This window comes from Lactuca serriola, chromosome 4, assembly GCF_051521515.1.
Source record: "Lactuca serriola cultivar US96UC23 chromosome 4, Lser_US96UC23_V15, whole genome shotgun sequence".
Classification (NCBI taxonomy): domain Eukaryota; kingdom Viridiplantae; phylum Streptophyta; class Magnoliopsida; order Asterales; family Asteraceae; genus Lactuca; species Lactuca serriola.
Genome location: NC_136411.1, coordinates 148,614,689 through 148,641,715, shown reverse-complemented (window position 1 = coordinate 148,641,715; position 27,027 = coordinate 148,614,689). Strand labels below are relative to the sequence as shown.

Sequence of the window (27,027 nt, the reverse complement as noted above, 5' to 3'; positions counted from 1 at the left end):
TGTATCGCTTAAATCTTTACCCCATTAAACCAAAAGTTTGATCACTTTTTACACAAAATATTTAATCATAAATGATTTTGAAAGTTGATCGATGAAGTACTAGTTTCGATAACTTACTCTCACTGTCGTTAAAATGTATTTTTATAAAATCTATTATTTATTATTTTTTTCAAGAAAATCGAATAAATTCTCAAATTAGAAGCTATAAAACATGAATGAGATAAATATCATGCAAATATATTAATTAATTTACTATTTTTTGTGTCTTCTAATATTTAATATGATATTAAAAAAAATGTTTTATCACAAATTAGAAGCTATAAAACATGAATGAGATAAATATCATGCAAATATATTAATTAATTTACTATTTTTTGTGTCTTCTAATATTTAATATGATATTAAAAAAAATGTTTTATCAGATGTCCTTACAATTAAACCATAAGCTATGTATGAAAAAGATTTTTCACTTTTTGAATGTCACGTCGGTTTTCTTTCATTTTTCTTTCATTCATTAAAAAAACGAAATGGTTATCTTTCGCTGCCTTTTATTTATTTTTTATTTTTTTTTAAAATATATTTTATACAAATATTATATTCATTTTGTAGGGAATTAACAACCATGAATCTTGATATATTTTTTTTATAAATTTTTAATGGATATATAATTTAATAAATATTAAAAAAAATTAAAAAAAACTGACCAATCACACGATGACAGAGTATGAGAGATAGGCCCCCTCACTTTTTTCTCGCCCCATACCCTGGGGCTTTCGCGCTACCACACCACTAGCATACCCTCAAGGCCTGCCACTCCAACCTAATTTAATTATGATAAATAAAAACTTAACACAATTATGTTAAATAAGACTAGCAAACGACACTTCAACTTCAACGACCAAGAGTAAAAATTTGACAAAATAGTATATAAAAAAATACTTTTTAAACTTTAATATTCATTTGGATTGTAATTTGATATTGATTGGATGGTAATTGTATAATTCTAATTGGATATAACATTAGATTAGATGGTAACTATATATTTAATGGATGATAATATTGGATATCCGATCGTTTGAATCAATTCACTTCAGTTATCCATTGGATATAACTCGATTTTCAGGATCATTCACGAACGGTCCAATCAAGTGGATTTGAAAATCTTGAAACCAATCCAATCTAATCATACTTGATATCCAATATAGTCGGTTTGTTTGTAATTGGATTGGTGGTTCGAAGAATCAGTTAATTTATATATACCCCTACGTCTAACCTTCAAAGTAATATCAAAGTGAAATTTGGTCGATCAAGAATTATTGAAAATACTTTTACATAACAACCCGGGTATCATTAATTCATAATAAAGAAATTCAAAATACTTTATAAATCTTTTTATAATGTATGAAATCCATCATAACTTCGGCTACATTTGAAAGTGACGATATTTTCGAGCTTTAAATAGTGATATAATAATATTAACATTTATGAATTTAATTGATTAAGAATATTGGATATGCTGGACCATGAAATGTTTTTTACATGGGATATTTTTCAGAAAGTGAGATTTGGTAGCATGGATTTGTTGGCGTGATGTGGCTGCAATTTTTGACCATGACTCTTCTCTTGTTCGGGTTAGAGTCCCAAGTATGTATGACACAATGACACTAACACTGCCCAACAATGAAATTTTCATGTTTGCACATTTGATTTTTCTATTTCACTTTAATGGCGTTTTTGGTAAAGAGTTCTTTACAGCTTTAAAAATATGTTTGGGGATTAAATTTTTAGTTTTTGTTATTTATAAAAAGCAAACTATACTTAAAAAAAATATTCGTTTAAAAATACGAGATTATAGTTTTTATTTCACAACAACAAATGTTTAATCCAAAATCTATTTTAAATAACAGCTTTTTTAAAAAGTTTCTATTTATATAACAAAATTACTATGTCAACCCTAAAAAATCAAGCATCAATTTTGAAATCTCATTTGGATTTAGTTTTATGTAATCTGCCACTTGCAAAAGCTTATAAACTATTTTTACTAAGTACTTTGCAAATAAAGACTCAGTCCAAATTAACCGTAGATGTATTAAAAAACTAGCAAGATGTTAGCAAAAAGTTATAAAATACAATGAAAATGAGAAATACATCAATCAAACCAACAAACACAAATAAACAAAGATTTATTCTTAATCCAGTTATGAAACATTGACTATTAATTTGGGATGGATAGAATATTAGACAATGACAATTTTTCTCTTTTTTTAAACACATGAACGATTTGCCATAAAATAAATTCTACACAACCACATTTTCTGTAATTTACATAGACACTTTTTTAATTTATTTTCTATAAAATTATCAAATTTGTTAATATAAAAGTTTTGTGGGCAAAATCCCAACCATATGGTATACTATTTAAACATATGAACCATTTAAAAAAAAAAAAACTAATTAAGAATTTTTTTTGTAAATTAAGAAACATTTTTTGTAATTTATTTCAATGACCAAACCGGTCAACATACAAAAATATATGATGGCAAAAGTTTAAAACCTATAACTATATTGACCTAATTTTAAAAACCACAAGTGAAGTTGCTTTTTATTATAGATAATATTTTAAATAAATAATCATTTTACCATTTATTATTATTTTTATACATTCTTTATTATTATTTTTTATATTTATAGATGATCTTACCTCCCAAATACCCTCTCATCCCCTATTCCTTTACCATTGAAACACCCACATCCAGCGTGATTACCATCATCACTAAAAAGTCGTATGTATCAAAGGTTCTTTCGTCAAGCAGTAATGGTCAAAATAATAATAATAATAATAATAATAATAATAATAATAATAATAATAATAGAAATCTTCAGAAAAGTCTCAATATTTATGGAAAAGTTATATTTTAGTCCAAAGATTTTTTTTGAACGAAAAAGGCCTGAAAACCGGTAAAAGTTTGCAGTTTGACTCTTTTTAATTTGTGACCGGTACCAAATTAATTTGTGATTATTTCGTAAACTAACAAAAAATATTGGGACTTTTCTGTAAACAAAAAATATTAGAACTTTTCTGTAAGCAAAAATATTAAGACTTTTCTACAAACAAAACTATTATTATTATTATTATTATTATTATTATTATTAAAAATATAAATAAGAATACTATTTTTTAAACTTGTTATTATTAATATTTTTCTAATACATATAAATGCATTTAAATTTAGTTGTGATTTAATCGAGAAGTGAAACGAGATCAGAAAACAAACAGAATCAAAACACTCAGAGTAAATGTAATCTTGTTTCAGCTCGTATTATGATTCCTTGATACAATGAGAGTTAGACAGAAACGATAGCAAAAGTTCTTTTCTATCTACTGTACCTTCCCATATTTATAAGAGAAAAGAAAGCATACAAAAAATACAAATGACTCGACAATATAGTTTCGAAAACAACAATGCCTTTTGTAAATAACATTACATAACGAACAATACAAAACTTTTGACACCTTACAATAAACTTCGACTCCTACATTAAATCAAAAAATAATATTAATGACATTGTTTAAGGGTGGAGGTGCAGGAGATGGTGATGCTTTTAGCATTGAAATCATGAATGGTTTTTTGTATATTTTTACTTTGTTTATGGTCATTTCTTATTTGTTATTATTGTTTTCAATTCTGAATAATAATACTTAACAATTTAAAAGAAGTTGTATATTTGTAAAATTGTTTATAAATAGTTTATGGTAGAAGGATTTCTTACTTTGTATATAAAAAGTTTAAGGTAGAAGGATTATTTTCCAAATCGAACAGATTCACTACAAACATCTACATAGGTAGCCCATATCAAAATTCAAAAGTATTAATTACAATATCTTATTTAATAAAAAGTAATAGGACATGTTTTTTGGATTAATACTTTTAAATTTTGGTTAATACTTTAGAATTATTTCTATTACTTTTTATTAAACAAGATATTGTAATTATTACTTTTGAATTTTGATATGAGTTACCTATGTAGATGTTTGTAGTGAATTTGTTGGATTTGGAAAATACTTCTTCTACCATTAATAATTTTATATACAAAATGAGAAACCCTTCCACCTTAAACTATTTATAAACAATCTTATAAATATGCAACTTCTTTTAAATTATTAAGTATTAATATTCTGAATTGAAAACAATAATAACAAATATGAAATGACCATATACAAAATAAAAATATACAAGCAAACATTCATGATTTCAATGTTAAAAGCATCACAATCTCCTCCACCTCCACCCTTAAACAATGTCATTAATATTATTTTTTATTTAAATGCATTTATATGTATTAGGAACAATATTAATAATAACAAGTTCAAAAAATAGTATTCTTATAATAATAATAATAATAATAATAATAATAATAATAATAATAATAATAATAATAATAATAATAATAATAATAATATAAGGGTTTTGTTTGTAGAAAAATCATAATATTTCTTTTTATAGAAAAGTTATAATATTTTTTGTTTATAAAAAAATCTCAATATTTTGGGTTAGTTTACGAAATAGTCCCAAATTAATTTGGTACCGGTTTCAACCGGTCAAAAATGGTTAAACTGCAAATTATTGCCAGTTTTTAGGACTTTTTCGTTCAAAAAAATCTTGGGACTAAAATGTAACTTTTACGTAAATATTGAGACTTTTCTAAAGATTTCCCTAATAATAATAATAATAATAATAATAATAATAATAATAATAATAATAATAATAATAATAATAATAATAATAATAATAATAACGATAATAATAATGATAATAACAATAATGATAATAATAATAATAATAATCATAATCATAATAATAATAATCATAATAATAATAATAATAATAATAATAATAATAATAATCATAATAATAATAATAATAATAATAATAATAATAATCATAATAATAATAATAATAATAATAATAATAATTTTAATAATAATAATAATAATAATAATAATAATAATAATAATAATAATAATAATAATAATAATAATAATAATAATAAGGGTCTTTGGCCTAACGGTAAGGAGTGACTCTCTCTAATGATACATATATATATATATATATATATATATATATATATATATGTATGTATGTATCATTCCCTATTTTATCTCCTCATTAGAAGGATGTACCGATTGTATCTCTCCCTATATAGAGAGTATTTTATACAATGCAATTTACAGAAAAATCACTTACACCATAATCTTTGTTATGGTATCTGAGCCCGCCTAAACCCTAACAGCCAACATCTCTATCTCTATGATGAAAGCTACGATTTTGCTTTATCCTTCCTTCCTTCCATGACGAAAGACAATTATGGTTCAAGTGAGGTGAAGGCCACGACCTTATACCCTACCTACACTGTCACAAACATCCAAACAAAGATCTGAACTCTGTATGGCTCAAAAGTTACTTACTCGTCATGGAAAAACTTGTTTTGTCTTCATGTCAAGGCTTACAAGGTGCTCGATCACATTAGCGAGACTCTTGCACCAGTTGAAACTGATCCCGGTTATCTCCAATGGATGGAAATTGATGCACTAGTTCTTAAGTGGATATACAACACGTTATCTGATGAATTAATGGTTTGCATATTAGAGAATGATATAATTGCCCAGGCCGCTTGGAACAAACTCAAACCAAATTTTTCTCAACAACAAAGGATTGCGTGCAGCAGCCCTTGAACAAGAATTCTCTAATCTTACCTTGGGAGCATGCTCATTAATGGAATCTTACTGTAAAAAACTTAAAGACCTTGTTGATCAGCTTGGAGATGTCGAGAACCCAGTCACTGAATCTAGACTGGTCTTGCAAATGGTTCATGGATTTCCACCAGAATTTGATGTCGTTGGAGCGTACATCAATCAAAGCTCTCCATCATGGGAAATAGCCTGAAGTATGTTACAGTTGGACCAACATCGACAAACCGCTCGACAAAGCCAATCCCAAACAGTCCTCGTTGCACCTGCTTCAGTGGATCGATCTTCCCAAAACCCCGTTGGAGCCGCTCAAGGCAATCTAAATCAACCCTCTGATCACTATTCAGGCAATCAACAACAGTGGAATACTGTTTGCGGTTGTGGTGGAAATGGTCGTGGTCGTGGTAAAAACTCTTTGGGAAGAGGAGGTAATGGACAACCGCAGTTTTCGAACCAAGGAAATCACTACAACCAAGAAAACTACCAGAACTGGAATTCTTCATGGAACCCACCTCCATCCCCATATACATCACATGGATCGACTCAGGAACCTCATTTGGCCAATCACACTACTCCCAACATTGTTTATAACTCAGGAATTGTAACACCCGGTTTTCATGACATGTGTTATTTTACGAAATATAGATATTATGAGTTGAGTTAATGAGATAAAGCCTTGAGTTTCTTTATTTAGAGAAATAATGTTTAGAATACGATAATTAAAGAATGTTATAGAGCTCATTGAGAGGATTCCATGGATAAAAAGATCATTGAAAAATGAGTCCGTATGAAAAAGTTATGATCATTTGAAGATTTGATGAAAGTTCGTTGTTATTTTGAGAAAGTCAACGAAATTCAAGTCAACGGTCAAACCTATGACTCTCACGATGTGAGGAATGTTGTCTCACGACAGGAGCAACATGAATCGCCGAAAACATGTGGTGAAAGAGCAGGACATGTGGTAGAAATCGGTCTAAAAACTTCTCACGACGTGAGAAGTAAATGCTCACGACGTGAGCAAGCCCAGACAAATATATCAGAGTAAACATCCCAGGCTAAAACATCATGGTGTGCGTAATGCAGTCATCCCGAGCTGTTCCCCTTGCTACCAGAAGTACCTGAAACCAAAATTGAAAACTGTAAGCATGAAGCTTAATGAGTCTCCCAAAACTACCACATACCATACACATAATCACATATAAACATATCGTGGGCCCCGCCCGACATCGGACAGTGTTCGACATCGGTCCCCGCCCGGTATCGAGAAAAGCTCGGTATACTTATCAACATATCAGCAAATACACATAGAATAATCACATAACATAAGCATATTAACATTCCTCGAGCCCCGCCTAGCATCAGACCGTAATCCGAAAAGCATACAAACGTTCCTCGGGTATTGCCCGACATCGGACCGTAATCCGAAACATACAATACAGACACATGCAAGAATCACGAAGAGATCAAGTATACAAACATTCCTCGAGCATCGCTCGACATCGGATCGTAATCTGGAAAACATATAAACCTACATCGGGCATCGCCCGCCATCAAACCTTAGTCCAGAATACATACAATCATATATACGGGCTGACATAGGTGTCTTTGACCCGTTCAAACTAGAGGAAAACTCACCTCCAATATCGGATGATAGCTGAAACATCTCTACCCTGGAATCAGTTCTACTCACTCCCTGAACCAAAACAGCCCCTTAGATACCATTCCATACTCATAACCCTTAAGGGCCAAATTTGGTCAAGTTAAATTCAAAGTCAACGCTCTGAGTTGACCCAACTCGTCGAGTTGGCCTTCAACTCGCCGTGTTTCCAAGAATCATAGAATCGTGATATCGCGACCGAAATCGTCGAGTTTTCCTCTAACTCGTCAAGTTATTCCTTCTCAACAGAATCGAGACTTTCCCAGTACAACTCGTCGAGTTTCCATATGGACTCGTCAAGTTCCTTCTTTTTCAACAGAATCGGGAACATTCCAGACTAACTTGCCGAGTTCCCTTATGGACTCGTTGAGTTTATCGATCTGTCAACCCTTCATAATGCATTAAGTCCCTATTATTCAAACCAAGAACCTATCTTCTGGATCCAAGCTGGAAATACGTCTAGAAGGGTAAAGTTTCCAACTTTACCCATCAAGGACCTCTCCCCATGCACAAAACTCAAACCCTAACCCAAAATGTCTTAGATCCAACTCCAAAGGCCCTCAAAAATTTCAAGATACACCATAAGGTCATAGATCTAGACTCAAGGGACAAATGATCACGTAAAGTCTTAAACTTTATCCCCATGCATGGACATAGAAGCTTCAAAAGACCAAAATGATGGTCTAAAGGTTGCATGTGGCTTCCATGGCCATAAATTTGGCACCTTTATGCCATGAAAACCCCTCAAGCCCCTAGAGCTGAAGTATTCTCCACTAGGAACGTCCAAATCCCAAGAATCATATCATTTGGACCAAAACAAGCAAGATAACCCCAAAAAGGAGATCTAAACAACTACAAAGCAAGGTTCAAGCTTTATACCAGCAAAATGTAGTGGATGAGGCAAGTGTTCTGGATCTAAAAACTCCTTCTTGTGTCCTTAAGCTTTTCCTTCTTCCATTGGCTTCAATGCACACACTAAAACACTTAGAATGGCTCACAAACACTCACAATAGCATTAAGGTTGGGGACTTAGAGGCTGGAAATGAGGCCAACATGAAAGGTTTAAGGTTTTTAAATATGGTGCAAACACCGAAAATTAGGGTTTCATCCCTGACAGCCTACTCGTCGAGTTGACGCCTCCCAACTCGTCGAGTAGGTTACTTAAATTATGCAGCCCTTATGATCTCTACTCGACGAGTTTGGGGCTCCCAACTCGTTGAGTAGGTTACTTAAATTATGCAGCCCTTATGATCTCTACTCGACGAGTTTGGGGCTCCCAACTCGTCGAGTTTCTCTATAAAATGGAATAAATTTAAGTTAAATACATACCAGGAACCAGGCGTTACAATTCTCCCCTACTTGTCTCAGACTTCGTCCTCGAAGTCTGTTGTCTCAAACAACTCTGGATAATGCTCTCCCATCTCCTCCTTTGGCTCCTAAGTCCACTCTGAACCCTTACGGTGCATCCAATGCACCTTCACCAACTGTACAATCTTGTTCCTCAAGGTTTTCGGCTTCCTATCCAGAATCACCACTAGCCTCTCAATGTAGTTCAGGTGGTCGTCCACCTGAATATCCTCTAACTGCACAACTGCGGAATCGTCCAGTAAGCATTTCTACAGCTGGGAGACATGAAAAGTATTGTGGATCTGACTAAGCTCGGCTGACAGATCCAATCGATATGCAACCCGGGCCACTCGAGCCAAAACCATGAACAGACCGATGTAACTGGGGCCCAGATTGCCCCGTTTCCTGAATCGGATGGCACCCTTCCAAGATGACACCTTCAGGAGAACCATGTCGCCCACCTGAAACTCCAAGTCTGGCTAGCACTTGTTAGCATAGCTTTTCTGCCGACTCTAAGCAGTCTGTAGCCTACTTCAAACCTGTTGGATCTTCTTGGTGGTCTTGAGTAGCACCTTAGTGTTGGATTAGTGTCTAAGTCCATAACTATTTTGATTTGTACTTGACCCGATGGTGCATGGCCTTTTGGGTTGCCTTCACCAAAGCAACTTGATAGGATGAATTATGGAGAGAGAGGATTAATTATGATTTATTAATATATTATGAGAATAATATATTAAAGGAGAAATCATATTGTTTAATTAATATTAGTCAAGAGTTAATAAGAATTAATTTTTTGGCTAAAAGACATTAATTAAATAAAGGGGACTAGAACTGTCAATTGTGTGATAGTCGAGTATTGGGCTAATGGACTCCATAGAGGATGGAGTGGACGAATTCTATGGGGAAACCCATTAGAAATCGTTCAAGGCCTCTAAGGAGGGAGTTCATGGGATGCTTAGGCCCTAAGCAGTCAAATTAGGGTTTCCTTGTTAGATAACCCTAATAGCCTCACTATTTAAAGGACCCTTGAGACTCAAAAAAGTGGTGAATTGATTCCTTAGGGTTTCTACACGTTTTTGGGTGCCTCCTCTCTTCTGATTCTTCATCCTCTTGCTTTAGGTGTTTGGGTGCCTCCTCTCTTCTGATTCTTCATCCAAGCATTAGGGTTTGAATGACCACATAGGATGTTCTTATGGCCAAAAACTATTAGTGGTATCAGAGTCATGATTGGTTTCTATTGTATTGATGCCTTGTTTATTTATTCAATACTTAAAATCATTTTTTTGTGCCCCTGACTGATGAACTCGATGAGTGGCCCCAACTCGGCAAGTTCATAATGGAACTCGGCGAGTTCAAGCGTCAGTTAGAGCTAATTTCGGGATTTATTGTTGTTTTTGTTGAGGATACTTGCCTTAATTGCTTTGGGTCATTAATATCCAAATTTTATCATATATTTGAGTATATCCTTGACCAAACAAAAGATAATTACCATTTGATTGAATGATAATTTCCTTATATGATAATAATTGATTATTTGAATTAAATTGGTAAATTGTCTTGCAAGTAATATTGACTAGGTCAAATTTAGATAATCATTAAATTAATTGTTTAATTTAAATTATTTGCTATTTGATCCTTTGTGTTTTGAAAAGTTTCAAAACTTGCCCTCAAGTTTTGGAATTTAAATTTTTGATTAAAAGGTTTAATTTGAAATATTTATATTCAAAACCCTAATGATTTGAAATGTTTCAAAACTTGCCATCAAGTTTTGGAATTTAAATTTTAATTAAAAAGTTTAATTTTTTAAATGTTAAATTCTAAAACCCTAAGTTTTGAAAAAGTTCATATTGCACCTTTATGGTTTTATTAAATTAATTAAGTGTATATTTAAAAGAGAGTTAATAAATCCATAGTGATATGGTTTACATTTAATTAAATTAAAAGTATAATTTATTAAATTAGACCCTAGTATTTTAAAAGTGTAAAATACACCCTTATACTATATATAACATTAAAAGTCTAATATTATATATGTATAACTTAAACTGCTAGTCTTACTGTTAGTAGGCCTCATTCATGAAGACGATCTATAAGGGGGGTGTAAGGTTATGGCCTATAAAATGACCGTTTAAAGGATGTCCACTCTCATCCACCGCTTCCTTAATTGGTGGAGTGTCGTTAGCCGAACGGGTAGGATAGGGAAAACCCTTTCCATTAGAAGTATAATGAAGTATAAAGTTACTAAATGTTTTATACAAAATTCCCAGTATTAGTTACTTTAGGCAAAAGTGAATTTGATGCAATTCCATGAAATTACACTTTGTACCCTTGCGAAGACGTTAGTGGAGCGTGTGTGGTTAACCGGCACACTAAATGGTTCTAAGCAAAGGGTGACTCAATGTTTGTCATAGTTCGGTGGAGCGTGTGTGGTTAACCGACACATCGAATATGTGACTGTAACATTAGAGGCACCATGTAAGTTTGCATGGTTATTCACACCCTGTTTTGTGATCCTCGGCATCCCAGTCACAAATCGAGGGGCATATCGAGATTTAAACATGCCATTGAATAGTTTAATGAATCTCAAAGGATCTAGGAGTTTTTCAATACATTTAAAACCTAATCTCTTTTTCGTTTTTCATGGTGGAAAATTAGTGAATCGTCATTCACTTACCTTCAAATATTCTGCAATTTGGGTTACAACATCCCTCTCCCAAGTTGTGGAATATTGTGTTGGGTCCTAGCCTTAATATCTCATTTGGGTGATTTATTAAGGACTCAATCAATCAACTAAATTGAATTTTCTCCCGTTTTGTAGATGTCAAAGTATGACAACTATGGTCTTCCCAAATCTCGTGGAACAAGCTTTCCACATGAAGATGATATTCCATGATTCGATCAAGGAACACGAGATCATGCTTCACTTCCTCCACCTCCTCCTATTGTTCTCCTTAACCCACAAGTTCAAAGGCTTGAAAAGTTCAAACTCACTCAAGCCCTTTTGGCAAGTAAACATGAAGAAGGAAAGTCAGTGTGTGCACACGTCCTAGAGATGAAGTCACACATTGATAGGTTAAGAATGTTGGGATCCGTTGTTTGTGAGGAGCTGGCTGTTGACTGGGTTCTTCAGTCGCTTCCTGACTTATATAGTGAGTTCGTAAGAGAGTACTATATGATGAACCACGACGTGGCCCTCATCGATCTCACCTATATGCTTATTGCTGTTGAATCAACAATGATTTGGCGCACTGGAAAAGCAAAGTTGATTGGTGGATCTGCCTTCCAGACCTCTATGGATATAGGCAATGGCAACAAAAGGCATGCCATGGTAAAAAATTTTGATCATAAGAGGAAGGCAAAGTCTGAAGTAGTTCCGTGTGCTGTTCCAAAAGAGTCAATTTGCTTTTATTGCCAAGAGAAGGGGCATTGGAGACGAAGCTGCCTAGTATACCTGAGAGGTCTAAGAGATGGGAGAGTCAAGACGTATGACTCTACTTCAGGTAAACTCCACTATCTAACTCCATTAAGTTCCTATTTATTGATTCTTAATACATAATGTGATAAGATTGCAGGACCAGTGAAAAGAGAGGAAGCTTGATAGAAGAGCAAGATGAGTTTGATCATGAAGAAATGGATCACGATCGCATGGATTTGAAGATGAAATTTGAGCTTAGAAAGTTATGATAGAGTTGTTAGGAGTATTTGATTACATAGTTTTTCAGTTGATTTTGCATTATAAGGACATGTTTTCCGCTGCCGTTATGAATAAAATAAATTTTGATTTATCTTATTTATGTATATCCTTGCAATGAAATCGTTGTGAAAAATTGATGTTTGTGTATTTCTATAAATGGATGTGATTCTTAGTTATGTTATTTATGGTAGTGTAAAAAATTTTCTAAGTAAGGAAAGATTCCCATCACCCAAGTTTCAATTTGACAGAAACTTGGAATCGTATGATTTGAATCATGTGATGTATGGAAATCTTGGTACTTAGGAAATTAAGACTAATTCCTTGATCACACAAGTATGTGAGTCAAGTAAAGGACTAAAGGAATAGAACACAATGTTGTGCACTAGTCTAGTCCACCACAAATAACAATAAAACTATTCGTCATAATTTACTAAAAGTCTACTAAATTTGGTTATGCTTACAAGATTAAGTAGAATTCTGAATCATTGAAAAAGGTTTTAGTGAATGGCAGAACGAATAAGAAGAATCAATTAGGCAGAAAGATAAAAGTTTCTCCAATCTAAGAAGAAGGGAGAGTACTTTTGTATCGGTTTTATGATCATCTTAATAATTAAGAACCATATCATAATTGATCCTCTAAGGACATCTTAGTGCACTGGTATGGCTAAGAAGAGGAGTCAGAAACTGTTGAAATGGTTAAATCAAAAGGATGAGTCATACTTCGTTCCAAAATCAAGTCTTAGAATCGTATTCAAAGATTGTGAATTGAGTGAAACACACTCATCAAATGTGAAGTAGAAAATTGCTTTTCTTACTCTTACACGTTTGAAATTGGTAAGTTGTGATGTCTTGGAGAAGACAAAGATCAATTAAGACCAAATGTGTGTAATGTTTTGTCTTGATATAGACACACACTGACTCTTGATATTTGTTTATTAAGAAATGTTTCTTGATAAGAGAATATAATATGTCAAGATGTCAGTAGGAGTATGAAGATCTTGAAAAGATTCAAGAACTAATCAAGAGTAAACCTATTAAACACTAGCACACGACTTGAGGTTTGTAATCTATCGTGTTGACAAAATTCTATTTTCTGTGCCAATCCTGTTGAGTGATTATGCATATGAGTTCTACGAGTTCTCATTATAATGCACAAGGAAAACACCTTGTTTAATGAAAGTACATTGACTGGCATAGGTGAGCTTCTAGATAACTTGGAAGCAATGGTGGGACCCTTGATGGCAAGAAATCAAGAATGAACAAAGTTTTGTCCATAAGAGTTTAAATTTGTCACAAACATTATCTTTCATTTATGGTTATGGAAAATTCACATGGATAGGAACACATACACCATAAAATCTAAGTGTCATAAGGTTTCTCTCCTTCATGAAAATGATTGTGAGGAAACGCTTTCACTAAGAGAGATTTTAAGGAGATAGCGATTATGTAAATTGCATTCTCAAATTCGATTATGATTACGACATCCCTTTTCATAGTTCAAATTGTGAGATTTGGCAATTAATCACAACATTTGGAACTTAGTAAAATAAGTTCTGAATTAGTTTAGACACACATGTGAGCTTTCTAAGGAAAGGTGTGTGATTTTGAGAAGCTTAGATAAAGGCTTATCGAAGCATAAACAATGAACTTTGGAAATCAATAAGTATTGTTTTCTAGAAGTTTAGTTGGTTTCTAAATAAGTGTCAAAGCTAGTGGGAGCATAAATGTTATGCTGGAATGGATATAATCATCATGTTAGTGGAGCATGATTATTATTTAGTATTGCAAGTTGGCAATATTAATTATAGAAAAACAAAAGTTTCACTTTGCAAAGTTGCAGGGGTTGAAAAGTTGTTTTTGCTATAATTAAGGGAGAGAATGTTATACTTTGTTTCTAATCTAAAAGCTTAGATCAAGAAATTTTAATTGAATTTAGTCAAGGGTATATTTATTATTTGCATTCTCAAAGTTCGATTATGATTACGGCATCCCTCTTCGTAGTTCTAACTTTTGAAAACACGACAAATAGAAATATTATGACGATATTATAGTTAGAAACTGGTAAAGTATCATGTTTTTATTATGAATTGCATCCCATACGCTTCGGGTATAGGATCAATTGCATATGCTATAATATTCAATCGTTCTAAAATTTTCCAAATGTCTGGGGCATTTAGAGGGAAAAAGGAAATAAAACCGTTTTTGACTAAAATAATTAAACAACTGCCAAGGACAATCTAAGGTTCGCCAAGGATTTGTCGCTTGTGGACAATTGAAAGTATAGTCATGGGTGGACCATATTGACATTGTTATGAATAGATAAGATTCTATTTAGAATGAGTTGTCATATGGAAAATATGGAAATATTTCCATATTGGGAGTTGGATATCGAGAATCAATGTATAGATTAGAAACTTTTATGCAGGAAAGATTTTCAAAGGAATGTACTTTGAATACGAGACTTCATGACTATGGAATTGTCTTGTAACAATCTCCAATAGAGTATTTTGTAATTTCATTGGCCGAGTGTTGGTGACTTTTGTGTCGTGACATTACGAAAGGACTGTTGCATAAAATGTTGGAATCTAACATATTCTAGTAGTGGCGAGTTTGTATTCTTACACTAATGGATTAGGAATTGTGAAATGAGTGTGATTGAAAATGTTATTCAATTATACTATGTCACAAAGAAAGGACCATAGGTAAAGATAGTGTGCATGCTAAGAGCATGAGACAATTGTTGTTATAATTCAAGTAAGAAGTTGATTATCCGAAACAACAAATAATGAGTAATCAATATGGTGATTAAATAAAATGTTTTATTTATACTCAAAGGTTTGAGACCATATAGGATTAGTATTATTCTTGTGTTTCACTTTGCATGTTTTGACTTCCCGAATAATAAGATTATTCAAACACTCCACAATCGCTCATATTTTGGAAGTAGGTATGAAAGAAGACTGTCATGAATCTGACTATAGATTGTCTAAAGTGTTTTAGACATAGCAAGAGTTTGCTGCAGGGTTCATGAGTGCTGCTATAAGATTAGAGTATTGGAATAAACCCACGCTCACTTGGATCGCTTCATGGATTTTATCACGAGTGATTGGTGAGACGATAATATCTTATATTCTTGAAACCGAGATATGTGAGTTGTATCTTGCGAGTCAGTTGCACATTGATTATACGTAAACACACCAGTAACTTGGTGTTATAAAACATATTGTTGTGTGTGATTCGGTGAGTGAGTGCAAGCGAGCATTTAATCAGAGTTTATCTGTTTCTTTTACCCAAAGTGGGATAAAAGCGATATCTGTGGGCCCCTCGATGATTTAGTGATGACACCTAAGCGCTTGGCCAAGCCGAGACTAAGTTGATGTGTTCAACTGTAGTCTGTTGTCAGTCGTCATAAATCGGAAAACAACACATAGACAGAGAGAATGATTTAAATCCATGTCTCACGTCTATACGATATCTAGAATGGAGGAATATATGATCCCTTATCTAAAGGACACGTATTTGATAAGATCAGAGTTGACAACGGCTTTTGAAAGCTACTATTGCAGATCAGGATCTGAAGTCGTACGCAGAATAGTTATTAGACTTATCCAAGTGGGAGACTGTTGGATTAGTGTCTAAGTCCATAACTATTTTGGTATGTACTTGACCCGATGGTGCATGGTCCTTTTGGGTTGCCTTCACCAAAGCAACTTGATAGGATGAATTATGGAGAGAGAGGATTAATTATGATTTATTAATATATTATGAGAATAATATATTAAAGGAGAAATCATATTGTTTAATAATATTAGTCAAGAATTAATAAGAATTAATTTTGTGTCTAAAAGACATTAATTAAATAAAGGGGACTAGAACTGTCAATTGTGTGATAGTTGAATATTGGGCTAATGGACTCCATAGAGGATGGAGTGGACGAATTCTATGGGGAAACCCATTAGAAATCGTCCAAGGCCTCTAAGGAGGGAGTTCATGGGCTGCTTAGGGCCTAAGCAGTCAAATTAGGGCTTCCTTTTTAGATAACCCTAATAGCCTCACTATTTAAAGGACCCTTGAGACTCAAAAACGTGGTGAACTAATTCCTTAGGGTTTCTACACGTTTTTGGGTACCTCCTCTCTTCTCATTCTTCATCCTCTTGCTCTAGGTGTTTGTGAGCCATTAGAGGAGTGACACTTGTGACTCTAAGCTTTCTAAAGCCAATTACAAGGAGGATTTGAGATTGTTATTACTATATAACAATCAAGGTATGATCTAAACCCTAATTCATATATTAATATCATTATTGTATGATAGATCTAGGGTTTAAAGTCTTGGATGAATGCATGTACAATAGAGAAACCTAGATCCAAGCATTAAGGTTTGCATGAGCACATAGGATGTTCTTATGGCCAAAAACTATCACTTAGTACTCCTCATGACTCTCTGACCAACCTTGCCCCAACCGATTGGGGTCCTACATTTCCTCCTATAGAGTATCTCAAAGGTAGGTTGGTCTATGCTAGCGTGATAATTGTTGTTATACGAAGATTCTGGTAACGGAAGATACGTATCCCAACTCCTACCAAAATCTATATCCTCCTGCGTCTGAATCGTCCTCTAACTCTACCCATCCATTTGAAGGTGAAAAGATGTACTGAAGTGAAGACGAGTACCTATCTCTTCATGAAACTCCTTCCAAAATCTGGAAGTGAAACTCACATCTCGGTCTGACACAACTGACATCAGCACTCCATGACGTGCCACCGCCTCGCGTACGTAGATCTCGACTAGCTTCTCAGCCGATATACTCTCCTGAATTGTAATGACATGTGTACTCTTGGTCAGCCGATCCATGATGACCCAAATCGAATCCACTCCACGTGCAGTCCTGGGAAGCTTTGTGATAAAATCCATAGTGATGTCTTCCTATTTCCACACGAGAATCTCAAACGGTTGCATCTTACAGTGAGGTCGTTGGTGCTCGGCCTTGACTTTCCTACAAGTCAAGCACCACTCTACATACGATGCTATATCACGCTTCATGCAGGGCTACCAATAATTAGAGCAAAGATCCTGATACATCTTCGTCGCTCCGGGATGGATGGATAATCTCGACTTGTGAGCCTCCTCCATCAGAACTTGGCGTACACTGCCCCATTAAGGAACCCAAACCCTCCGATACAGGGTCAAAAACCCACGACTATCATAATCAAATGCAACCACCTGACCTATGATCCGCTGACATTTCCATCGCTCCTCCTTCATACCCTCGACCTGAGCCTCCCCAATCCGTTCCAGCAACGGAGTAATCACTGTCATCCTCTGGCATATATCCAAATCCGAGCCGTGACCGCACTGCAGCTAAGAGCATCGGCCACCACATTGGCCTTCCCTGGGTGATAAAGGATCTCACAGTCATAATCCTCCACTACGTCCAACCAACGATGCTACCTCATGTTCAGATTCGGCTGATCCATCAAGCACCTTAAGCTCTTGTGGTTCGTATATATGGTATAACGAACCCCATAGAGGTATTGTCGCCAAATCTTGAGGGCGAAAACCACAACTGTGACATCCCCAAAATCTCGGCCAGAAAAGACCGATTTTCATTTATGCTTTTAAAATAATTTCAGAGTAAATCCTTTTGATTTGAAAGAGTTGCAGAATTTGTTCCTGAAAACAAAACGTGATAAAACAATGTTTACCAAAACATTTCATAAAAGAAATGTATTTTCATTATATAATCAAAACTCGGGATGTCATGTTCCGATACAGACCATAAAGCATAAACGATAACATTACAAGTCATTCAACAAATATAAACATATACAGACTTGTACACAAAACAACTTGATGGTTCATCCATCCTATGCCCTTGCTCCACTTCCTGTAATACAAATAAAACTGAGTGGGTCAGGCTTGGGAGCCTGGTGAGCATATAGGGTTTTCAACCCACAATAAATAATCATATTTAATTCCACTAACCAACAATAACCCAATTACCCATTCTCGTTATTCTCACTTTACATCCCTAAGACAACTGACATAAGGGACCTAGTCTAAGAATATTTCATCCAGGCGACAACACATGCTTCGGGGGTTCCTCAGCAATATAAGTCAAATAAGGCAACCATGAGGGGGATGGAGTACAGCGAATGAACACCCAAGTTCATTAACACCTACAGGTGGCGAGCCTGCTACTGTTCCACATGACTGTCTAGAAAAGTCTGTGGTCGTCATCTAAACTCCGCTAGATGACTGAATCAAAACAACAACGAGGCCTCTCATCTGTTTATTACACACCAACTATCTACCCATTTTCTACCCAACATATTAGTAGATAAAAATATACATTTTTATACATAGTTTAAAAACCTGCATAGCATGCTTTAATCAATACATATTCCACATAACAAATGAGGCACACACACATAACACGTATTTCATAGAAAACAAATCAGATCCATGAGATAGAAGAGAGTGAATATACATTCACACACATAGCAACAAAATATACACATAACACGTATTTTATATAAAATACTTCATAATTATGCGTTAGAAGAAAGTAACCACACACTCACGCATATAAACAACAATATACTTAATACACTCAAACCATACTTGTATTATTATCGTGTTTATGAAAGGTAGTATACACTCACTTGATCAGAAGATGATTAGACAGCACTACGGCTTGTAGAAGTAGTATTTTTTGGCAGATCTGGAAGATCTCCAGAAAAATCGAACTTCTCGCGGGCAGAGCTTCGGCTCGGGAATCTTACTTCTCGGGATCTTCAGGACCTCGGGACTTGCTTCGGGGCTCAGGAATGATACCGGGGCTTCGGGGTACTTCTGGCACGCAAAACGATGCAAAACGGGAGAGAGAAGAGAGAAAAAAAGCAAATGAGCCAGCTGCCCTCGCATCCTATTTATAGGAGGCTGGAGCCTCGGACTACACTGGGCGTATAACAGTACGCGGGGCGTACGCGTCCGAATCGTCATGGCATGCGTCATCCGAAGAACTCGAGTGCGAGGTGCGTCATGCTTCGCGGTACGCTGGGCATACTTTGGATCAGATCTGTGACTCCTTCGGATATACATTCGAATTAAAGATTAAATTTAAATACAAATTATTTAATAAACTTCGGAAATTCATATCTTCTTCATACGAACTCTGTTTTCAACGTTCTTTATATCCACGTGTAGGTGAGACTACGCTCTACAACTCTCGTTTAGACTCCGTCGGCTAATTTTGACTTTATTTTTATTAATTATTTTTAGTAGGCCGGGACAGAAAAACTTCGTTATAAATTCATAACTTCTTCATTTGACGTCCGTTCTCGCCTAGCTTTTCATCGTTTCGATACCAAAAACGAGATCTTTGATTCTCGTTTAGATCGATTCGACTAAAAACCGCTCGATCTCAAATCGAGTATTTCGAGCTGCACACCGCTAAGTCAAAATTTCAGAAAATCATAACTTCCTCATACGAAGTCAGATTCTGACGCTCTTTATATATTCGGAAACCTCGTTTCAACTACTACAACATTATCCAAAGATATCAAGTTTATTTTACACTTAAATTTTGACGCTTATTTTTATTCTTAATTAATCAAACCATATAATTAAGCAATTAAGCACAAAACACATAATACTCAAATAATACACTTATATTATTTCAAAATGGGTTACAAAGGTTAACCTAGACTATTACATCAATGAAAATGCCTAGCCTGGAAACGCGGGCGTTACAACAACCACCAGCTCCAAATCGTGCGTCGGGTAATTCGCCTCATGTGGCTTCAACTGCCTCGAAGCATATGCTGTCACGCGACCCTGAGGCATCATCACTACACCCATACCCATGATCGAAGCGTCACGGTAGACCTCGAAATCGTCGACACCCTCTGGAAAAGTTAGAGCGTTGGCTCACATAACCGCTGTTTGAGAGTCTCGAAAGCTGCTTGCTGCTCAGGTCCCCAGCGTAATGTCACTGACTTCTTGGTCAGTCGGGTCAATGGATCAGAAATCTTGGAGAAATCCTGGATGAATCTCCGATAATAACCCGCCAGGACAAGAAACTCTGAATCTCGGATGGAGACCTCGGAACCTCCCACTACATCACGCCCTCTACATTGGCTGGATCGACCAGAATACCCTTTTGGTTGACAAGATGCCCCAGAAATTGCACCTCACGCAACCAAAAGTCACACTTAGAGAACTTTGCAAAAAGTCTCTCCCTCATTAGTGTCTCCAGCACCTCCCTCAGGTGCTCCTCATGCTGCTCATGAGTCTTGGAGTAATCCAAGATATCATCGATGAAGACTATCACAAACCGGTCTAGCATCGGTGTGCACACACGGTTAAAAAGATCCATGAACGCGGTAGGAGCATTGGTGAGCCCAAACGGCATCACCACGAACTTATAGTGACCATAGCGACTCCAAAAGGCTGGCTTCTGCACATCGTCATCCTTGACTCGCATCTGGTGATAACCTGATCATAGATCAATCTTGGAGAACCAATATGCACCATGAAGCCAGTCAAATAAATCATCAATTTTTGGGAGGGGATAACGGGTTATTCAACTCCTGGTAATCTATACACATCCGATGTGACCCGTCCTTCTTCTTCATAAACAGAATTAGGGCTCCCCATGGCGAACTGCTCGGCCCGATAAATCCCTTGTCTAATAGCTCCTGCACCTCTGCAGACAACTCCTGCATCTCGGGAGGAGCCAACCGATATGGTGCATTGGCTATCAGAGTCGCACCAGGAACTAGGTCAATCCTAAACTCTACTTGCCTCTCCGGAGGTACCCTAGGAAAATCCTATGAGAACACATCCAGGTACTCCCGTACGTCCGATACGTCATCAACGGTCGCCTTACCCTTCGCCCGGGTATCCATGACATAAGTGACATAAACTGCGCAACCCTGCTAAAGGTAGCTCCTCGCCCTCACTACCGAACACAAAGTCGGTCCACACTGCGGTCTCTCACCCTGAATCACCAACCCTCCCCCACTTGGGGTGCTAACTCGTACTAGTTGCTGCTCGCAGTTCATCACTGCCCTATTGGGGCTCAACCAATCCATACCCATGATAACCTTATTCCCTCACAGGGGAATAGAGTCTAAGTCCACGGAATACTGCTCATCGAACAACTGCAATGTATATCCCCGATGAACCCACACGCAACCCGAACGATCCTATCATCTGCAATCTCTACATCAAGGGGACAGTCCAGCTCCCCTGGAGCCCCAACAAATCACTTTCTAAGCGCGAGCGATACAAATAATCGGGTAGCCCCCGAATCGAATAATACCAGAGAAGATATGTCATTGACTAAGAACGATCCTATAATGAAACACATAAACATAAGCGACAAATCAATATAAATAAAGAGATAAGGAGAAGATACATGTTGAATCATAAAAGTGACCCTCTTAAACTTGACCTACCGCAACCTTACAAGATCCACAGTCAAGTGAGTTCAGCTATCGCATCCGAAGTCATCATCATCCGCAGTTCACTATCTAGTCTTCTTAGTTTAGATTTTAATATGTTTTATTTAGAACACTCTCTTTTATCCAGTATGCCTTTCATGGCTACGTTTAGATAGTTGAACATGTGTAATCTTTGAACCTCTATATAAACGACTCAATGTTTCTCTTCAATATATCAGATAACACTTCGCTTCTCATATCTTACATTATTTCTCTCATCTCTTTTACTCGTAAAGATCACTATATCTGAATATCTTCTCTCTTCGGAGCAAATCATTCTTGACTTAATCACTAAGTTTGATCTCACTTACTAACTTGGTCTGAATGCATTCCTTGTTAAGAATCAACTTATGTGTATACTTGATATAACACATGCTGCCATTTATATTTCCTTACATTTCCGCACCTAACTCTCTAATTATCTAACTCTAACTTAATATTACTGTTGAGCTTTTAGATCCTTTTGAGATAAACTATTTTGCAACTATACTTTTTCTAACGTTTGTTCAAGTGTGTCTCAAGTTTTTCTCTCAACAATTGGTATCAGAGCCAAAGTGGTTTCCTTTTGAAGCAAAACTCTGATTTTCAAAAAGCCTTCTATACCACTAAAGCTCACTCCTTCAAAAAAAAAAAACAAAAAAAACTTTAAAAAAAAACAAGGAAAAATGGCACAGGCATTATCTCTCAATGTATCAAATAGTGTTGGTGGTTCGAATAGAGAACCAATACTTGTGGCAAATGAATATCACCACTAGTCTTAGAGAATGTCAAAATATTTAAGGAGACTTGGAAGAGACGTATGGAGATCTATTGAAGAAGGACCTCATGTTTCTGTTCTTACTCCAGTACAAACCGATGGAGCCACAACCAGAATAGGAGGTGGTCAACCATCACTGAATCGTCCAACCAAAGACGATCTAGACAAAATGGAGAATGACGCTATTGCCTTTTATGAGATTTCATGTGGAGTTGCGCCTGACAACTTCGATATAATCATAAATTGCAAGTCTGCAAAGGAGATCTGGGATGTACTGGAAAACCTGTATGAAGGAACTGGACAGGCTCAAGACATGAAACTCACTACCGCACTCAATGAGTTTAATAACTTTAAAGCTCATGCGGGTGAAAGTTTGGAAGATTCCTTTAAAAGGTTTAATCTGATAGTCACTAAGCTATCCAATGTTGGCACTGTCTGAAGCAACCATGAAACAAATCTTTAGTTTCTTAACGGTCTAGGAAGACACTGGACGACTTCCAAAATGATTGTTCAAGGGGATAGAAATATTCATTCTCTATCTCTCTATAAGCTCTATGGTGAACTTCAAGCCCAAGAGTCTACCGTACTCAAAGACCGTGCAAACCTCGGTGGTCCTCTAGCCCTCGTAGCAAAATCTCCTCACTCTCAATCATACTTCGCAGCATATGACAACCCTCTGGAGTCATATGAAGCAGACTCAGAGTATGACGACGAAGAAGAATTTCATAATGCAATCGCTCTTGTTAGCCAACAATTCAACCGACTACCACCTTCTTCATTCCGAAAGAATCAACAGTATAACAAACCTCCATTCAACCGAAACCTTAACTCTCAAAACAATCACTCTCGTTTCACTAAACACACTCACCCACCACCGCAGTCTCAAAATACTCAACCCAAGGAAGCACCGAAGCCTATCCAAATCATTAACTCTGGTACTCCCTCAAAATACAAAAGTGATGTTGTGATATGTCGCAAGTGCAACAAAGAGAATAATTTTGCCAAAGACTACAAGGAAAATGTAGTAAAAGATAGAGGATTCTATCTTAGAATGGCTCAGGGAATGCAAGAAAAAGAAAAAGGAAGAGCATACGTTGCTCAGGTAAAGAGAGATCATCAAGTTTGGTCCTCTGTGGATGAAGATGAGGACATCAGCAATGTCAAAGGAAAGGGGAAGATATGTATGATAGCAACTGCCGATGAAGATTGCTCTACAAAGATGGAAAAGAACTACTGCTATATGACTAAGAAAAAGGAAGAACAAATGTTTTTTTTACCCAAATCTAATTAGGGTAAAAACAATTAAGTTTTATTTCCGCCACTATAAAACCCTCTTTTTCTTCCCAGGAAAGGTTTACGCTTTCTGAAAACTCTCAAGACGAACTTCATCTTCTTCATCCTCTTGCAATTTGTTTTCCTGCAAGTTCTTCAAACCTTTTGAAAAAACGGTGAAATCGGGCATCTCAAAGAAACACTCCAAAACATCTGTCTCTGTTAACCCAACAGGTTCAGACTCTGCCTTAAGAAATCAAATGCCAACGATTGCCTCAAGCAATTTTAGGGAAGTGTTCGATGTGCATTCTTTTTACAATGATTCAATCAAGTTGATGATCAAGTTCTTGTCAAATCATCCTCTGGTCAGCCCCTTTGATGCCTTCACTGACGTAGTTCCACTCTAAACCCTCTACAAATGTGCTTTCTCTGCATATCGCCCTCTCAACAACCTTAAGAGGTGTATTTGAACATGGTGAGTGATTCTTAAAAGGTACAACCCCTCTAAAAATCAATCTCTTTTTGGACCTATTAGACGATTACCAGTTCACATACTCTCTTCACTTGGACTTGAAACGAATGATGTCACAGATCACTTAGAGGCTACGGAAGGTATTGACCCATACCTTCCTTCCCCACCTCTACCTAGTCAGAACATACAAACCTCAACAGCACCCATCAACCCTGATAGTACCGCAGCCCCATCCTCTACTACACTATCCAACTTGCCTTTATCACAAAGAGTCAAGAAGGTTGCCTCAGCCAACCAAGCCCCCCACAACATCTCTAAGAAACATGGAACCCCAAAGAAAAAGGATCCTACCAAGAACCCGGAACCATCCAAGAAAAGAAAACTCAAACCAATTGTGCCTTCAAATGATGAATCAGATGATGATTCTGATGATGCACAACTCATTGCAATCCTCAAGAAAAGAGAAACCAAATCCACAGACCAAATGCGTGACCGGACAGATACCGCAACCTCTCAAAAGGCTCCGGTAGTCCTTGGGGTGGCCGCAGACCCATTCAATGCAACCATCGAATTCTACTCAGACACATAAAGTGCGTATGTTTCACCTACTCGTGGAGACTCACCCCCAGCTCACTCCCAAGGGGATGGAGCTGGTTCTCGCCCTAAGGTCTCCAGGGCTTCCCATCTACATTTCTTTACACCTGAGGAGTTGAACTCCATCCTTTTGTATGTCACCCATACACTTCAAACACCTTCCCAAACGCAGGGCAATTCTTCCACCCTTTCCAGAACTGAGCCGAGGCCAGACTTGACCACGGGTTAAGGAGACCAAGGAAGCTTAGGAAATCCTACTCCGCTTCCATCCTTTCCAGGTGGTTTAGGCACAGTGAGCACAATGGTGCAAGGATCCGTGGACCAGAGGGACACCTCAGTGCGTTATCAAGGAATTGACGATATTGATCTCAATGATTCATGGAGTACATACAAAACCAAGCAATTAAGCTGAAGCAAAGAAATATGCCGCTTTCCGTAGGGCATTTCAAGCAAGGAAGGACCGACAGACCAAGCAGCTTCAACAAAAACATTTGGAAATTCAATCGGTGGCAAAGTATTGGGCAGACGCAATTAACAGCGCTCAAACCGTAACCACAATTTTGAAATTTCAGGAGTGGATGTCCACAATGGCTGAAACGATCCTCAACACTCCTACCACTCCTGGTGGTGAAAATCAATCAAAGCCCCCTTCAAATCCAAGTGTTAGAGACTCTCAAGAAGATGGTACCACAATCGAAGTTAGCTCCGCCCCCCACATTCGGCCTTGATGACTTTGATCTCAATGAGGTAAATCAAGCTGCTCATTCTGATGATGATTTAATGATCTTTGATGAAGAAGAAGCGTCGAGTGGTTCTCAACACTCAACCTCCAAGCCTAAAGGGAAAAGGAAGAAAAAGAAGAATGCTGTCTCACGAAAAGAATTTCTGAATCTTCAAGCAAAAGTAGATCAGATTCTTGCCGCTGTCAAGCCCACACAACCGCAACCTGAAGACATTCCAGGACTGCAATCCCTTATTGAAAGAATATAAAGATTGGAAACTCGTGAACGACTGGCAGCTGAGCGAACTTCTCTGAAAGTCGAAATGAGAAGTCGTTCTTTAGACACAAGTCGTAAGGCTGACCATCAACAGTTTATGACTACTGCGGAGCGACTCATATCTAAATTATCCGCAATCAAGGCAGAACTTCATGCAGTTATTGTTGATCAGTCGACTCACTCGAAGATGCTGATAGAGGAAACTTATATTGCCTATGAGTCCACTGTCTCGGTCCTACAATCTATAATTAATGGTCTTCGACGCTCTATATCTTCAAACTTTCATGGTCTTAAGATCCTTCAACTTACCAAGGAAATTAATTGACTGCTTTTCAACACCAATCTTCCAAATATTCAGCAATTAGATGATGCCTTCAAGGCTTAATTCGACATTGTGTGTAATAAAGTCGATGGTCTTCGGCAATCGCTTGAGGAATCCCCAACTCTGCATTCCTCAAGAGGGGGAAGTTATGAAGACCATCATTCCAACAATTCCAACATCATCTCTTAGCAACATCAAACCCCTCCGCAACATCAAACCCCTCCTCAACATTAAACCCCTTCGCAACATCAAACTCCACCATAACATCAGTCACCATCGCAAAAAGAAATCATTCAAGAATCAAATTCCAAGCGACCGGAGACTCCTCCACACTTCAGAGACTTAGCATCCAACATGTCATCTGAACACTCAACTGACTCTCCCACTACAAAACAGAAGAAAGCAGACTGGAAAGCAGCCAAGTTTGCTGAACTAATCTGGAGAGAAAATGGATTCGACATCACCATGGATGAATCCTTAGTAAATTCTTGGATCAATTTGCACCGTAGACTATTAGATGATGACTACAAACCCTACCTTACCTTTGCTAAACCTCCATCTGACTGTTACTGGGATGTTCCAATATCCTCCAATGCAAAATACTTCACCGTATTTGAGCAATTTGACTGCAGTTTACCTGATCACAAGAGACTGCCCA

At 36.5% G+C, this 27,027-nt stretch overlaps 1 protein-coding gene across 1 annotated transcript; it reads left to right on the top strand.

Moving 5' to 3' along the window:
• Window positions 1–22,718: 22,718 nt before the first annotated feature.
• LOC145098905 (uncharacterized) lies at window positions 22,719–23,150 on the top strand. The gene has a single exon (XM_079036495.1). It carries the CDS (start codon window positions 22,719–22,721, stop codon window positions 23,148–23,150), a length of 432 nt encoding a protein of 143 aa, XP_078892621.1.
• The last annotated feature ends 3,877 nt before the right edge of the window (window positions 23,151–27,027 follow it).